The sequence below is a fragment of the Notechis scutatus genome, chromosome 1 (genome assembly GCF_049901735.1).
Source record: "Notechis scutatus isolate UNSWTSFEM ecotype Mainland chromosome 1, rNotScu1.2, whole genome shotgun sequence".
Classification (NCBI taxonomy): Eukaryota; Metazoa; Chordata; class Lepidosauria; order Squamata; family Elapidae; genus Notechis; species Notechis scutatus.
The window spans coordinates 202,509,278-202,527,471 of record NC_142009.1 but is presented as its reverse complement, the minus strand read 5'-3'; the positions used below and the strand labels follow the sequence as shown (position 1 = coordinate 202,527,471).

At 36.0% G+C, this 18,194-nt stretch overlaps 1 protein-coding gene across 1 annotated transcript in view; it reads left to right on the top strand.

Moving 5' to 3' along the window:
* Positions 1 to 18,194, top strand: part of KIF5C (kinesin family member 5C) — an 85,129-nt gene that overhangs the window by 61,912 nt on the left and 5,023 nt on the right. Inside the window, exons 12-23 of the mRNA XM_026673496.2 lie at positions 966 to 1,141; positions 5,532 to 5,600; positions 6,754 to 6,960; positions 8,021 to 8,167; positions 9,877 to 10,065; positions 10,177 to 10,294; positions 12,024 to 12,100; positions 12,499 to 12,608; positions 13,352 to 13,453; positions 14,529 to 14,589; positions 16,064 to 16,135; positions 17,803 to 17,907. Of these exons, the coding sequence (XP_026529281.1) occupies positions 966 to 1,141; positions 5,532 to 5,600; positions 6,754 to 6,960; positions 8,021 to 8,167; positions 9,877 to 10,065; positions 10,177 to 10,294; positions 12,024 to 12,100; positions 12,499 to 12,608; positions 13,352 to 13,453; positions 14,529 to 14,589; positions 16,064 to 16,135; positions 17,803 to 17,907 (1,433 nt within the window). The remainder of the gene's footprint in view (positions 1 to 965; positions 1,142 to 5,531; positions 5,601 to 6,753; positions 6,961 to 8,020; positions 8,168 to 9,876; positions 10,066 to 10,176; positions 10,295 to 12,023; positions 12,101 to 12,498; positions 12,609 to 13,351; positions 13,454 to 14,528; positions 14,590 to 16,063; positions 16,136 to 17,802; positions 17,908 to 18,194) is intronic.

Here is an 18,194-nt window from a genome sequence, read left to right as displayed (position 1 = left end):
TAATATCAAAAATTAAAAAAATATTTTACATATGAACTTGAATATAGTACACAAGTAATTTGGAATTCTAAATAGATTATCTTCCAAAAGTCATTTTTATCTTTAATAAAGGAATCATCACTTGGAAACCTGACAGGAGGAAGACCCGCGAAACTACTGATATTGCCTTTCCTTTTCTAAGTATTTTTCCTCTTAAGTTGGGTGCAGCTGACTCCCAATCACTATCTCTAAATCTATTGTCCATTGGAGGCCCCCCCCCCCCCCCCCCCCCCCCCCCCCCCCCCCCCCCCCCCCCCCCCCCCCTCTTACTCCCCCCCCCCCCCCCTCGGCCTGCTTCTAGCCAATCATGTAAAGGAAACCATAATTAGAATATTTTGTATGTTGTGAGTTCTCAGTTCTATCTTATCAATATTGTATCTGCAGAATTCTAATAGTTCTGAATAGTTGGATATTTCACTATAAATGTCTCGGATAAATCAGTGGATTACATACTATATGAAGTCCTAGTAAGAAATGCTTACAAATTTACCATGGATTTTTAGAGAAATGACAGTTTACAAAAATCATCCCTAACTCAGGCAAGAGGCTGCATCATATTTCTTGTTCCAATCCAAAGAGTCAAATTAATAATGACCAGATCTAGAAAAAAAAGAGTCTTCTGTTTAGAAACATGCTGTAGAGCAGGAGTGTCAAACTCGCAGCCCACGGGCCGGATGCATCACATGCTGGCCCCGCCCCCGCCTGGTTTAGCAAAGGGGGGGGGAAGTGCTGATACATCACATGATGCCACTGTGAAGCCTGCTGTAGAGGAACAAATGATGTCCAGATGTATTTATTTATAGTTCCAGCTGTCTGACTGTGCTGATGGCAGAATTAAATTCCTTAAAAATTATAAGTACCAACAGGAGTGGTGAAGTAAAGGTAAATATTGAGGCTTACCCTCTTGGGATCTGATGTGTCTTCAGGAGAGGCAGTACCAGAGGAAGAACAGATAAGTGCAAAAGACCAGAAGAACTTGGAGCCATGTGACAATACACCTATCATTGATAACATCGTTCCTGTTGTTGCCAGTATCTCATCTGAGGAGAAGCGGAAATATGAAGAAGAGGTTACTAGTCTCTACAGACAGTTGGATGATAAGGTCCATTCTTAATTTCCTTCCAATTGTTTGTTGTCATAGATTATTAATGTTTATTTCTTGATAACTAAAATCAATGTGTACTTCAAACTCTACAAAACATAGTATATACTATATTATTATATATAAAACACTAACAGTATTTTCATTCTCGCTAGCTTTCTATTTAGTTCTGCTGAAACTGATGAATTAAAATTGTTTCTTTTTAATTCCAAGTAATCAGTCAAATGATCAAATAACTTCTTACTGAAAGACAAAGAAAGTGATAGGTAACCCTAAAAGCTACACAACTTGCACAGATTGTAGTAATATATGCAGAAATCTAGCAACTTTAGTAGTTTATAGATCAGAGGTTTTAGGTTTTTTTTTTCCTAATGTAATAAAACTACATCTAGAATGTGTAACTAAATCATATCTCGTATCAGAAGTATGTAGAATATTAGTTTCCTATCAAAGAGTTCAAGTTCAGCTTTCCAGTTTCCTCTATTTACAGATGTTTCTCTTTCCTATTTCCTTGTGAGAATATTTCATCATGGAAGTCCCTGCATATACACTGAAGCAGCACAATTATATTTAGGTGACTGACTTTCATGATAAATGTCTACATGTTGAGATAATATCCTTTTTTTAAAAATAAGATTTAAAAATGAAGAGACATTTCTTACCTGGTAACAATTCAAATACTTTGAGAGTGACATTTGTGATAGCAAAATGCAGGGATTAACATGAGCATTACTTGGTTCATAATAACATGAATATTCCATCTCTTTCTTGCCTTCCAGTGTAATATTAAGATGTAAAGAAATGTTCTGACCCAAGCCTAGTTCAAATTAAATAGGCACAAATTGTATAAAAGCAAACCTTTTTTAATGCAGTGCTGGGAATTCTTTGCATTCCCAGCCAAGAGTCATTTAAACCTAATTGTCTGAGATAAAAGCAAGCCCTTTCAAGGTTGTAAAAGGCTGCCAAGAACAGAAGTCTAAGTCAACCGACAGAAGTTTCAAAAGCAAACTGGAGTTCGCAGGGCTTCAACGAGGACTCAGTCTAAAGAACTTCTTTGCTTCCTGCAAAGAGCGCATCCACGAAGGCTGGTTTTTATCCCTTTTGGGAGGGGCAATCACCTTCCAGCTTTACTCCCAAGTCGCCCTTGCTGCTTCAGCTGCTCTCTCCTTTGAGCAGCCCTGCGCACACACGCACTGGGCACAGGCTCCCTGGAGTCCTCTGCTTCACTGCTGCCAGACTCCAAAAGCTCCGAAGGCATCACCCCACCCTCCAATAGTCCTGGCCCCATTTCTGCATCAGATACAGGACCCTCATCCAAGTCCTTGCCAGACTCCCTGACTGGTTCCCTTTCGTCCTCGCTGTCAGAGAGTCTAGCATCTGCACCTGCTGCCGGCGAACCACAACAAGAAATCAGAAAATGTTACATTAAGTTAAATATGAGAAATAGATAAGGAAATAACTCATTCTGAATCCTCCTAGTAGTCTTGATAGCAGACATTTAAAAATATTGTATGGCAGTTCTTTAATTTCACTTAATAAAAATAATTAATTTTAATATCGGCTGTGACACAAGCTGAAATAACTGCTTTGATTTCATGTGGATTTTTTAAAAACGATGCACAGCCTTTTTTGGGGTAAGGCTTGCAAGAGTGGATGTATAACAAAGATTAGACAGGGTCAGGTGAAAGTAGTAGAAGAGCAAGGACAAAAGCTACATATAATTTAATTTAGATAGCAATGTAAAGTTATGTCTCCTTCAAATCAAGCTAAATCCCTGCTGACTTCATGTACTTGTCCATATCTTAACAATAATGGGGATATGATTTGTCTTTGCTTTCTTTGGGAACTTTATCAGCTTGTCACCTAGTCCAGGGGTAGGGAAACTTGGCTCTTCTATCACTTATGGACTTCAACTCCCAGAATTCCTGAGTAAGCCATAATAGGTTCCCCATCCCTGGCCTACTGGTTTTTCAGTTGTGGGGGAAATCGATTTTTGACTTGAATGGGACTGTTTAATATACAAATGTAGGACCATATGTCTTGAAATCTTGAAATCTCCTAATGTTTATTCACCCAAACTTACTTACATTTTAGAGATCCAGCAAAGGATGCTGCTAGCTGCTATTGGCTATGTAAATGCAGTTGGCTTTAATTAAATATGGATTAATCTATATGTAGAATAATTTTCCTATTCTACAACATTAAAAATCACAAAGTTTGCAAGATTTTTGGGTACCACAACCAAAATATTTGAGGACTTCAAATTGGGTACCATCAGACCTTTCAAAGTCAGTCACAGTTATTTGAAGACAAGTAAATAAAACAAATAACTTGTGATCAAAAATAATAACTTCTACATGGAGACTCTTGTCCAATATATGCCTACATTTTGGATCTGAAATGTTAATGAAATCATACATGTATTCAGAAATATACACAGTGGCTTTATTAAGATATGCCAGGGGATGATATTTATTAAATGAAATGGTCTATGCCTATAAAATTTGCTTTCATATTTATGTGCAGGTATTGTAGGGACATCTGGGCATTTTGCTTTCACCAACAATATTTATTTTATGAGGCTGTTCCACATGCAGAAAATCTATCTTAGGTGAAAGTTAAGAGTTGAAAATGACTTGATGGCATATAATCAATCAATGTGGCTGTAATAGCCAACCAACACTGAGCATATTACAATCCTACCATAATTAAGATTAAAGCACGGGCATAAATAAATGATGCTACCATGCTTAATAGATATTATTATGCAGAGGCATTATAACTTATGTAATTCTATTCTCACACAAGACTAACCTCTCAATTCATCTCCCATCAAAAGCTTTCCAAAAATAATCAGGTTTTTATTTCCTTGCTTTATCTTAATAAGATCAAAAGAAGTCAAAGTCTAGGTGCTCTAGGAAAGGGAAAAAGCTAGAGAGGAGGCCTGTCTCCAAGAGCCTTATACATCAGGGGTCCTCAACTCCCATGCCATGGACCATTACTGGTCCATGGCCTGTTAGAAACCAGGCCTCACAGCTGGAGGTGAGCAGCAGGTGAGCGAAACTGTGCGTATATGGGTTTCTAGGTTGCATGCCCTTTCCCACTGGGTCCATGGAAAAATTGTCTTCCACGAAACCGATCCCTGGTGCCGAAAAGACTGGGGACCACTGTTATATGTGACAGGTTATAAATGAAGGATCCTCTCTTCCTGATTGGATGGACAGAAACTATTGGAAATCACTAGTCTCATAAATATCCAGATCCTCAGCTGCTCATTCAACACTCATAAACAAACCAGCGACTCAAAGTAGCAGTGTTATATGGCCAAACCAAATTGTTATTCAGGCTGATGGATTCCGGAATATTCTGTTGTGTTGCAGTGGTCTTTGTAGGCAGTGACTATAATTTTTTAAGGTTAGGAACATTTTGATCTTGCAGCAAATAGTACAATGAAGAAACATGACACATTTATACCTTCATGTTGAAGAATGGTACAGTTTTACACCACTAAAGGTTTCATTCTATGAAGTTTCACAAACAAAATAAGGAATTCGTAATAATAAAACATAGTGTATTTATATGTGAAATGTATGATCTTGTAAGATAAAAAATAGAATAGAGGTGTCTTTAGAACCAGATGCTGATTTAAAATACTATTAACTAGCAGAATGATGCAGATGATAGAATAAAAACCAGATGAATCCATTGTTATGTCAAACTCTGGAAGATATTTCTCTGTCCTATAGACTTAGTCTTACACTTGGGGACTACATAAGATTAATTTATGGTTCTACTTGCTTGCATCTGTTAGAATGATATGTTTTAGTGATAAAGGTTGGAACAAAGTTCTATAGTCTGCAAATTATGTTTGATGGGTCCGTCCCGTCCCCCTCCCCCCGCTATGCAATAATGGTACATTCGGTTTCCATAGTATTTTATGTTGGGAGGAAATACTGCATCTACTTTTATATTGATATATGAGCGAGTGAGACAGGAACTAGAAATTCTCAGGATGGACATAACTATTATGTAAATATTGAAGATATTTGACTCAGTCTTAATGTTAGGAAAGCAATGGCCAAATTTCCATTGACTTGAAAAAAAGGCCTAGAATTTAGTCCCCTGGAGGAAAGGGAGGAGGGGGAGGAGATGAAAAGAAATAGCTTGGCTTCTGTGTTCTGCATATTTATGGCTTTTCTGTTTACTGCAATAAAGCAATTAAATTAGCCGGAATTAGGTCTGTGAGCTTCTGCTAGAAGCAAATTCCTGAATATGGAGTGAAGTATCTGGAAAGTCAAGATTTATTGCCATGCCTAGTGTGGAAGCTAGCTGATTTCAAGGCATAAAAATGGTAGAAATAGAAAAAGTAACCCTTTTTTGTCCACTGCAGGATGATGAAATTAACCAGCAGAGTCAATTGGCTGAGAAACTAAAACAACAGATGTTGGATCAAGATGAAGTAAGTATTTTATTCATTTATTTATTTATGTAATCCCCTAGACTAATACAACACAAATACAAAATTTAAAAGCAAAACAAAGCAAAAAACACCAGAAAAGATTATTAATAAGAATAAAGAATCGATGACTTTAATAAGCCACAACTATTGCTAGAAACTTGGCAACTTTTATAGTGCTTGATCACAGTAGGCTTAACAGAATAACAGAGAAAAAGAATAACAGAGTTGGAACGGATTTTGGAGGTTTATAGACCAACCTCTTGCTTAGGCAGGAAACCCTATATCATTTCAGACAAATTGTTGTCCAATCTCATCTTAAAAACTTCCAGTGGTGGAGCACCCACGATTTTTGAAGGCAAGTTGTTCCACTGATTAATTGTTCTGTCAGGAAATTTCTCCTTAGTTCTAGGTTGCTTCTCTCCTTGAGAAAGAAGACTAGCTTCTTGATCCTAAAGACAAATAACATTTCTAACAATCAGATTTATAAGTGCCAGGTACCAGGGATGGTATACAATGGGCAACGTTTCAGTATGTTTTATATAAAGACTGGCTGTTCTTTATAATCTAATGTCTGTCTATACAATTATTTGGTCGGTTCACTAATGGGTGGATTTCCAGAGTCGGTCTTATAGCTATGTTTTTCTTAAGTAGGCCTGATATTTATTTCTGGCCAATGAAATCAGCCAATGTTGTTGACAACATAAGTTTTACAGAAAGAAAACAGATTTCCTAGTATTCTTAAGTCTTCATCATGGATGAATTTTCTTGTGGGTGTAGTTTAGTTTAGTATTGTGTATATGGTATGCCAAGTCTGAATTCCTTCAGCATTTAATTACTAAATTATGAATTCAGTTGCTAAATTATTTGCTATATTATGAAGGTGAAATTTTGAGTATATTTTATTGAGTATATTTATTGAGTTTATTTGGTTAACTTCAACAACTTATTGGGGACTGGTTTTTAGCTTCTAACACAATTCTTTTCCAGGTGTATGTTACTACATTATCTGCCAGATTACTGGAATTTTTGTTCTCTAAAGGTCATTTAGTATTTTTATCCTTCCTGATTTGGAATAAAATTGAATATAACACTTTTGAATTATTTCATTTTTGTCCATCATTTTTGCTGCTTAATCCCATTTGCTCTGTTTCAGCTCTTGGCTTCCACCAGGAGAGATTATGAGAAAATACAAGAGGAACTCACTCGTCTTCAAATTGAAAATGAAGCTGCAAAAGAAGAAGTTAAAGAAGTTCTCCAGGCTTTGGAGGAACTAGCTGTTAATTATGACCAGAAATCACAAGAAGTGGAGGACAAGATGAGAGCTAATGAACAGCTGACAGATGAACTTGCACTGAAAACAGTAGGAACAATCCTTATTAATCTTCATTCCTAAATACATTATATGAATTTGTACATGCCTTCCATGAATCCCAACTAAGACCTCATTAAACACCCCAGATAAATTCAGCTGTTTGAAGCGTTCATTAAAGTAAAAAGAGAATTTTCTTTAGCAAACTGCTAAAGAACCAGTTTTGTGGAAATTGTTAGCATGCTATTTGTTGTTTGCTATATTGTTGTTGCAGTGAATGCTAAAATGGTGAATGCTGAAATCTTTAAAACGTGTATGTTTTAAAGTACAGTATGTGCAGTATAATAATTTTCTTCTGGAAAATATATGAGAAGATCGCTATTATTACCTTGTTTCCCATTTCATGCTGGACATTTAATAGCAAAAGAATTTGGTTGTAAGAAATGGCATTCTGTTTTCTTCTAGTGGCTTGATCTGCTTTAGCTACTAGCAGACTAGCAATTTCTTTATGTGAAATGGAAGCTATTTCTACCTTCCATTGATTCTACCTTTAGTTTCCAGAAAGTTTGCTGGGAATTATTTCTTTGCCACGTAATAGCTAGGTAATGGTCTTTTTCATTTAATGCCTAATTCTTTTTAATGCCTACCTTAAATTGGAACATATAGAGTAAGAGCATAGTTCTGAATACTTCATCTCTGCCAAACTTCTATAAGACATGAAATAAATATAAATAAATAGTTGAGCTTAAATATAAAACAACTGATCTGATCTAGAATTCTGGGGTTACTCTTAATTTAATGAGAGCAAATACGAATGAATGTAACAAAATGAATGAAGGTACCAAAAGTTGAATGTTTCTTTTTTGTCTAATAGTAGAGAGCTTCATTACTGTTTATATCCCAAGTGAAAAGTAATGTTCAGTTTGAGGCTTCTTTATAAAGTAGATTGTGGGTGTTTGACTCATAGCTTTTAGGAAATAGTATCTATCCAAGTACATCCAATGTAGAAAACATAGCATAATCTTTGAAAACATTTTTTTAAAGTGTGACATGCAATTGCTTTTCATCATAGTTGATGATGTAAACTGTTGTTATTCTTATTATTTTGCAGTCTGCTCTATCAACTACGCAAAGAGAGCTGGGACAGTTGCAAGAACTTAGTAATCATCAGAAAAAGAGAGCTACTGAAATATTGAATTTATTGCTTAAGGACCTGGGAGAGATCGGCGGAATCATTGGTACTAATGATGTGAAAACAGTAAGTTGCCGGTATTGCAGGAAACAATACAGAAAGAGAGAAATATTTCAACTTCAAAAATAATGACTAAATTAAATTAATCCCTGAGGATTGTAAACCAGGTAGTGAACTTCAGGGGCAGGGAAAGGGACAAAAATGAGCAAGATGGTGTCTGTGGCATTGTGTTCTAAGTCCCACTTTTTAAAAATAGTTGCATTGATGTTGTGTATTTGATATTATATAGCTGTTACTCATTAGCTGAGCATCTCCCAGATGTGTATATCTCAGTTTCTCAAATATTCAGCAGTGGCTATGCTGCTTGAAAATTCTGAGAAGTTCACATATCAGAAAGATGCAAAGACTAGAGAAGACTGTATACAGAGGACGCAGAACTCAGTCCTTAAAACTAAATCAGATCTAAGTATAAAGCTATCAGATTTGATCTGTGAGGGATAAGCAGGTTATATGGAGTGCATTTGATTGATGCAGCCAATATTTAGTCAGTGTGATACTTTTTATTTTTTTATTATTGCATTCTCTTCCTAAATAAACCCTCTTTATTGGAAATAGGCACTTTTGGCACCGAAGGCTGGTAGGTTTATTTCAGGGTAGGCTTTTATGAGACTAGAACCAGAGAGTTGTAGGGAGAGAAAAAAATAACAGAATCGTATGTAGTCATGGCCGTATAAAGAACTTCCATATTTTTATGTAGTGAATAAAAATAAAAATATTTTCACTATCTGATGAGCAGGTGTTGAGAACTCATGATGATGATTATGTTATTATCTCTTTTATTCATTAAATGTGAAACTTGGTCAACTGAACATTTAAAAATATATCACAAATATCATTGACTGGTGCTAATACGGGTTGCTGCCAACATTTTAGGTATCAACCAAGTATCTTCTTAAAATGTACGATCGTTTGTTTATTTATTTATTTATTAATCATCATATGGCATTGTTACAGTAGCCAGGAGACCACAGTGCTATTGCAGAGTTATAGTTTGGTTTGCCAAGGTACCAGTCCTATCATAGGAAACACTTGCGCGCTTCCCAAGGTGCGCCACAGGAGGGTGAACTGCTTCCCACCAGACAGAAAGACACCTGGCTCTTCCTGCACTATTACTCAACGCTTCCTCCCTTCCCAGAGCTGCCTTGGAAATGGGCACCATAAACAAGAAAGTACAAAGCTGTCAGGAATCTGACCCAGAGCACCAGCTCGTCTCACCACTGAAGTTGTACCTATCTATCTACTTGCATAGAACATGCTTTCGAACTGTTATGGGTGGACAGAAGCTGAGGCGAGTGACAGGAGCTCACACTCCTTTGCAATGCTAGGCCTCAAGACTGCTGGAGCTGCAACCATTTCCAGCATCATTAAGCCACTGACTGAGCCACCGGTCCCCAGAACTCATGATGTAATAAAGGTGTAGAATTATGGCATCGCAGTGTAGACAGCAAGGAATGTAAAGCTATAAGGAACGCTAAAAAGCTTTATTCAGATTCAAAAACCTGTACTAGCAATTCAGTACCTATTTCTACCCACAGGTAAATGGGGAGGGGGAGGATGGGGACCCATAAATGTTAGATGTTATGGAAGAACAGTATATATCATGCCGATTTCAGTAATAAGTACAGACATCTACACCTCTGTTCAGATAGTAAAAAAAAAAAAGAGGAAATTTTCCCAAAAATATGAATTATGCAGGATTTTTTTTTTGTGTTCAGTTAGCTGACGTGAATGGTGTGATTGAAGAAGAGTTTACCATGGCACGGCTGTACATCAGTAAGATGAAGTCTGAAGTGAAATCTTTGGTGAACCGCAGCAAACAGCTGGAGAGTGCCCAGGTGGATTCTAATAGAAAAATGAATGCCAATGAGAGGGAACTTGCTGCCTGTCAGCTCCTCATCTCTCAGGTGATAATAAGCTGTTTCTTTGTTACTTTTTTTTTTTAATCGGTTTCTCATAGATTTTTCATGTACATTAAACATGCAATTTTCTGTTTGCCTTCTTTTCAACTTCCAAAGCATGAAGCAAAGATCAAGTCTCTTACAGATTATATGCAGAATGTGGAGCAGAAGCGAAGGCAGTTGGAAGAATTGCAGGACTCTCTTAATGAAGAGCTGGCCAAATTGCGGGCACAAGGTAGTATAATTTCATGAGTAAGGGACTTTACATATCTCCTGTTCCAGATCCTCAATAGCTGCCTTGAATTTTATTTTTTCTAAAGTATATTGATTTTTTTTGCCTGGTAGTTCCTTTCCATTGTCACCTTCCTTTCCAAGGAAAAGTGTGTTCACCCAGAGTGTAACACAAACGTAACAAAATCCAAAACATAAATAAATGGCCTTTAATGCCTCCAACTTGGCCCCACTGTTCAATAATTCTCAGTTGGAGATAAAACATATTCAAAAATAGTCTTCAAAAGAAAGCAATACAGTCCGAACTTAATGAGCAGATAGAGGTAAAATAAAAAACTAAAACAAACTACAATGAAGGAATTTCCACAACTGACCAGGATAAGTAATTACCAACTTCAAGGAGATAACAAGGCACAGTCTGTTGGAAGGATGCCAACCAAGATAACTTCAGCCCAAAATAACACACGCTTTGCTTCTGGCAACGCTGTGTTTTAACCGTCTCTCTTATATACTATTCTCCCCAGCTACAACCAGTGAGGGGGTCATGGCCACTTCTTCTCTCGTAAGCCAAGTTATTTCCTTCTCCGTTCCTCCGTGCGTGTCCTAGGATGAAGAGGGGATGGGCCTGGTTCTTCCTCTGACTGCCCAGCCGGCCTCTGCCCCTCCCCAGCCTCCTCCACAACCTCCGGAGCCACACCTCCACTCCCTGTCAGCTGTTCCTCCTCTCCCTCAGTGTCTGAGTCTACCAAGGGTATGACATTAGGATTCACCAAGTTCTTTCAAACTGGTTAATGGTGTCTAAATTGGAAGAACTAAAACTGCTTTGGTGACATTTATTATGTCAGTGGAATCTATTACTTTTGCACAGGAAAATAAACTGATTTACAGGTAGTCCTCAACTTAGGGCCACAATTGAGCTCAAAATTTCTGTTACATTTGTTAAGTGAGTTTTTCGCCATTTTACAACCCTTCTTGCTACAGTTGTTAAGTGAATCACTGCAGTTGTTAATTTAGTTACCCAGTTGTTAAGTGAATCTGGCTTCCCCATTGACTTTGCTTGTTAGAAGTTTGCAAAAGGGGATCACATGATCCCTGGATACTGCAGCCATCATGAACATGAGTCAGTTGCCAAATATCTGAATTCAGATCACGTGGCCATGGGGATGCAGCAATGGTCATAAGTGTGAAAAACAGTTATGTCACTTTTCAGTGCTGCTGTAACTTTGAATGGTCACTAAATGAACTGCTGTAAGTTGAGGACTACCTGTACAGGCATACTTCGCTATCTGCAATATGGCATGGATCAAAACTCAACTCATGCTGATTGGCTTATTTTGCTGTACAAGGGCAATTGTTATTCATATACCAGAGTGCTACAAATCCACTTAACCGAGGCTTCTGATCTTCTGAATTGGTCATGGGGATGGGCTTTAAAGATTACAGCTGGCAGGACAACAGATGGGAAAATGTGCAGCGCATGGAATGTGATGTTTTTAGGAGCACAAATGGAATTGGCTTTTGTTGGAAGAAAGTATTTCTTAAAAACCATGGGCTAAAAGTAACTTGACACAAATTGTTCTGTTGAACCACCTGTTAACGTTTCTTTGTCCCTAAAAGGTAATAAAAGTAGAAAGTCATCTTTTGCAAAAGGAAGACTTTTTCAGAGCTTGATTAATACTTGTCAAATTATACCCCATTGAAAGGTTGCTCAACTGTCCTCTTTACTTGAACAGAAAAAATGCATGAAGTCAGTTTCAAAGATAAAGAGAAGGAACATCTGACTTTGCTACAAGATGCAGAGGAAATGAAGGTAAATTTAGATGACCGCAAAGATAATTTTCAGATTTTTTTTATTCCACACATTTAACCTTGGCACTTATGATGTCAATTTCTCACTACAAATGTTTTCCAAAGGGATGATCAAGGTCAAGTTATGTCTTCCAAGTCAAATCTAACATTATTCTATAATTATAAACTAAATTCAGGGTTGCTTGTTGTGTTAGTTATTACATGTATTTGTAAAAATATATTTCTAGAATATTTGATGTTAACTTAAACCATCCATACTACCCATGCTTGCAAAACAAATGAAATAGATTTGCAGCATAAGGGAATTCCTGTATTAAGAATTATTTTGTTTTATAACTAGATGTTGATAATAAGTAAAATATTAAAGTATTGTAATGTATTTATCTTTTCTGTGAACAGAAGACCCTGGAGCAACAGATGGAGAGTCATAGGGAAGCTCATCAGAAGCAGCTCTCTCGATTACGAGATGAGATTGAGGAGAAACAAAAAATTATCGATGATATCAGAGAGTATGTTCATTTTACATTCCCCAGTACAGCTTTTGAATGATTTTGCAGGTGTATATACATCCATACACAGACTATTGCTGATGACCCATTTGATCTATATTTGAGTATGTATAGCTTATATTTATTGGCAAAACCCTCAAGAAAACCAGATGAGTAGTGCTGTGGATGTGTTTTTCTAGAATCTTCTTGTGGTGATTTGAACAAAGAACAATCCATAAAGTGAATAATAATAATAATAATAATAATAATAATAATAATAATAATAATAATAATAATAATTACAGCAGACAAAGTACCATGTTTATGTCCAAGGCATACATATAACTCTGGATTTTAAAACCTGTTATGATATCAGAAATATAATAAGGTATTAAACAAAGTAATTAATAATCAATACCTTGGGATGCATTTAGAGCACTGTTTGTGACAAACTGTTCCAGTAGTTCTACAGTTAAAATGTAGAATGATATTGAGAGATTAGTACTGCTTATTAGAAACAATTTTAAAGTTCTCTTGAAGAAGTAGAATCCAGTGCTTGGATAATAGTGGGATAATATCCCAATATTACATAGAATGGAGTAACTACCATGTCAGAAACATCACTGATTTGAGATTTAAGATGATTATGAGAAAATTCTCTAAAGGTTTGAAATGAAAGTATATTGGGTAATTGTGATCTTAAGACAAATGCATTTGTCTCCCTGCAGTATCACTTTTAATTTAAGTTATTTTATTTTCTTCAGTATGAATCAGAAGTTGCAGCTGGAAAAAGAAAAACTGAGTTCAGACTATGACAAATTAAAAACAGAAGATCAAGAACGTGAAAATAAGTTGGAAAAACTTATGTAAGTTAACTGGATTGCCTTTCCTATTATGAATGAAGGTTTCTAAAATAATGTATGCAGGATGCTACCCTGACCAAGAACAAAAACATCTGGTTATCCAGATGTTATTAGAATGTAATCTCTGTCAGATTCTATTAGCATGTATAGTGTTATAACTTACAAGAATTAGCGTTTCTCTATATTTGCATATTATTAATATTTTATGAGCTGAACATTCCCCGTTCTTTTTTTATGTTATCAAAAAGTCCTGTGATCATTTTCACCAGTCACCCTTCCCAAGAAGGAGCACTTGCTCGATTGTGAATTTAAAGATGGTAAAATATATTTGGATTGAAACCCAACAGCAAATACTGGGGGAAAATAGGCATTTTATTAGCTACAAACTTCATAGAGGTTTAATTTCTCATCCCAGAGACTCACAATCTAGAACAGAAAAGAATTCATAGACCTATAAGACCATGGTCTTGATTATACTTTATCCCACTTCATTCCAGTTTTATGGATAGTTCTTAATACTTGCAAGGACACGAGTGTTGTTAAAACATCTGGTCTTAAGTGAGTGGCCCAAAGTAAGTGTAAATAGCAAGCGTATATCCACTTAACAATCCTTCCAAAGATGACATCTGCAGCTGGATAACTGTAATCAACTCAAGTCTTAATATTTTAAACTGCCTAAAAGAATCTCAGCAGGTCTTAAGCCAATATGGCAAAGGATGTCATTGTCAGCATTTTATTAGTACCCAAGTGTCAAGTCCAAAAGTTCAATAGAGCAGGATTTTAACTATCCTCATCAATGTGTAGATTTACAACCTTGGAGATTCGAATTAAATTCAGAACTCTTACAAATCCCCTTTAAGACCCCAAAATGTTGCTCTTGATAGTACAGACAGTCCTCAATTTGCAATCATTTGTTTAGTAACAGTTCAAAGTTACAATGGCACTAAGAAAAGTGACTTACGACTTTCACACTTATGACCATTGCAGCATCCCATGGTCACGTGATCAAAATTCAGGGACTTGACAACTGGCATGTATATTTTCTGAGTTGTGCCATTGTTTTTTTTTTAAAATCTAGATTGCTTAATGATAAGAGGGAACAAGCAAGGGAGGATCTTAAGGGACTGGAAGAAACTGTGGTATGTATTAACCAAATCATAGTTTTATTTTTGAAATAACTGTCCAGAAAAGAGATTATAATTTGAAGGAGGAGGGAAATGTCCTAGGAAATTCCCATTGCCAATCATCCTGATGGACAATCCTGGTATGGTGGGGACATTCACTTTATACATGTTTCCTATACTTTGTTTGTGTCTCGTAAGGACTGATTCAGGTTGCTACAGATGGTCCAAAATTCAACAACTCATTGATTGACATGCACTAGTCACTAAAATCACATTATACATATCCTGTGGGCCCTGCAGTGATTAATGATACATTTCTAAATTTACTTCAAATGCTAGGTTTGACTTAGAACACCCTATATGGCTTTTTACTGAGGTACCTGCAGGACTGCCTATTGAACCCCTTGGAGAACCCATGTGAGGTGAAGCCCTTGAAGGAGAAGCTGCTGGTGAAGAGAAATTGAGGGTGGAAGGCAGACTTTTCTGTTAGAGCTCTCAGCTGATTCTGATACCACAGTGTGTGATATCTTCCTCAGTTGCCTATGGGTGTTAGGGATTCTGGAAGAGAAGAGGTGGGAGCCAAGGAAACCGTTCTCCATTGTTGCTCAAACTCAGTGAAACAAGCTGTACCCACCAAAATCAAGATGGTTCCTGTCTTTGTCATCTCCTAGAAAGTAGTTAAAGCATATATGTATGGGATACAGTATGCAGAAAAGTGAATTAATATATTTTTAAAAAATTAAAAATGGTTATCCCTCAATAACCATTAAATGGTTATCCCTCTATTGGCTAACAGTTATCTGTGAACAATTATCTATAAAAAACTATGAATTTGTCAGTTGTTCACAGATAACTGTTAACCAGTTTGAGGGATAACCACTTTTTTTGCTTCATTTTAGCTGCTGTAATACCACAGTTTATTTCATTTATTTATATCACAACCTTTATTATTTTTACAAATAATTCAAGATGGATAACATATCCAACACACCTTGCTCCTCCAATTTTCCTTACAACAGGCCCGTGAAGTGAGTTGGACTGAGACAGGGTAACAGGCCCAACATCACCCAGCTGGCTTTCATGGCTAAGGCAGGAATTGAACTCACAGTCTCCCACTTTCTAGCCTGGTGCCTTAACCACTAGACCAAACTGGTTCTGCAGTACTTTTGTTGTACACTATGATTTACCTATAGTTAAAGTAATGTTATTGGTGTGGTTGGATAACTTTGCCTATGCATTTCTGTTTAAAATAGTCTTTATTAAGCAGAGGTGTCCAGAGTAGGAGTCAAGGAGGGACAAATGAAAAAAAATAAATAACATCATGCATTGTGATGCAAGCTCCACTACTCTTGAACATATATTATGACATTACACAGATGCATATAAAGGGCAGAAATTGTCACAATCATTACATCATTTTGAAGAAACGCTAAGATTCTGTGGAGAGTTCTGTTTTTTTTTTCAAATTTATGTATATGTCTATTTACAGGCTCGAGAACTTCAAACTCTTCACAATTTACGCAAACTCTTTGTTCAAGACCTCACCACCAGAGTAAAAAAAGTAAGATAAAACCTTTGGCTGAAAGATTTGAATTATGCTCAAAAATACATTTTGCTTTGGTGAAAATGTTTATCAAGCTATCTGGCATTCTGTTGAAATATAATTGCTTGTTAATATATATTGCTTGCATTTGAATATCTGAGAATAATTGCATGCAGAGATAGACTAAATATCATTATCAAGTAATTCCAAAAGAGAGAGAGAGAGGGAGAGAGGGAGGGAGAAATTATTCAATAAGGGCAGTCTACAGTGTATTTTTATACTTTGATACTTAAATGAAAATAATAAAACTGTTAAAGGTGCATTTCAGGATAAAAATTGTATGTTTTTGCCTCCACTGAAGAAAGTAAAATTAATTCAGAGAATGAAGAAAGTCTAACACCACCTCCTTAGAATATTTTTGACTTTGTACTGTTGTTTCAATCAGTATAACTTTGTAGTTGTATTTTGGACTTTAGTTTTATGGTTATGAAAGAGTAGAGCAAGAAGGATTAAGGAAAAGGTGGTTCATATTGAAACACAGTATTAAAATCTCTGATACAATATTTCATGCATAAGGTCATGAGGTGAAACCAACTTAATTTTTTAAAAAAATCTTACAATTTTCATTGTAAAGTAATCTCTGCATGAATGTTTCCACTTTGTTCCAAATGTATTTGCAATGCTTTTCACTATCTTTTAAACTTCCCTTTAAAAAAGGATAAACTTTTATGGCCGAGAAATAGCTACCAATTTCAGAATGTGAAAACTTTTGCTTGAGAAACATTTTGAAATGAGTTAAAAGCATTATTTCAATAAATATTTTAAAAAGTAGCTATTGATTTGCCAGTCTGGTGTATAATTATAACATTAGTCTGGAAACATTTCATAATCTCTACTTATTTGACCCTAACAGTAATTTCCCAAATATCTTCTCATGTCTCAAGCAAGTACACTTATTCAATCAAGAGTTCTGTTGGAATAGAAAGCAGAGGAGTACTGATGAGTGTGAAAAGTTTAAAAATTACTAGACCACCCATGACTACCATTTCAGAGATATTTCCTTACCAGATTCCTCAGTGTCTTTTACAGTGACAGATCTACTGATTTACTGCCTTCACTGGAAAAACTGGGAAGCATCCAGAGATGTATCTGCCTTGAAAATGGCCCATGTTGCACTGCATAACATCAGCTCAAGAAATGTCTTATGATATTTTGTATTACATCATAAACTGTTTTATGATAATTTTATGTCATAAAACGTTTGATAAAACTAGGTGAATTTCAATATTAGGGGAATCATGGGTCCAGGATTTTGGACCTTTCTGTAAGTTAGCCCATTTGAGGTACCTTGGTTTAAAAAATGTTGTATTGTTTCAGCCAGTTAAAGGTTAAGGAACAAGAGTCTTAGTAGTATGTAGATATATTGAATCATTTTAAAGGATTAATTTTGGACTGTATAACTTTTCTTAAAGATTTCCCCGTTGCTTTGAACCATGTGCATTACAACAGCGTCAATGTAAATTATGTTCAGAAATTTAAGAATTACATCTCGTTGAATGTTTCATGCTTAGCATTATTCCAAGTTTAATTTCATAGGCTGTAATGTATTTTTATGCAAGGTAGGTTTTTGTTGCTTTCTCTACTATCATTAAATTTATGTATTGTAATTTGTTTGCTTGGCATAGAGTGTTGAACTGGACAGTGATGATGGAGGTGGAAGTGCTGCCCAGAAGCAGAAAATCTCCTTCTTGGAAAACAACTTGGAACAACTTACAAAAGTTCACAAACAAGTAGGATTATCATTATGTCCGTAATTGCTTCCTTGTGGTTTTCCTAATTTGTCTAAATTTAAGAGCTGTAGAATAAGGAGATGGGAAAAAACAAAACTTTAAATAATTGTGTAATATAGTCTCACAGCAGTTGCATTACAGCTCTTTCAAGGAGACATTTGAGCTCACTTGTTTAAAATAAAAACGGATTTTCAGTTTATAGGAGTCTTGTCAGATCAGCCAGAAAGAAGCTACTGGGAACGTGCTAAGAAGATTTTAAAAGAAAAACACCTGGTTGCATATTATAT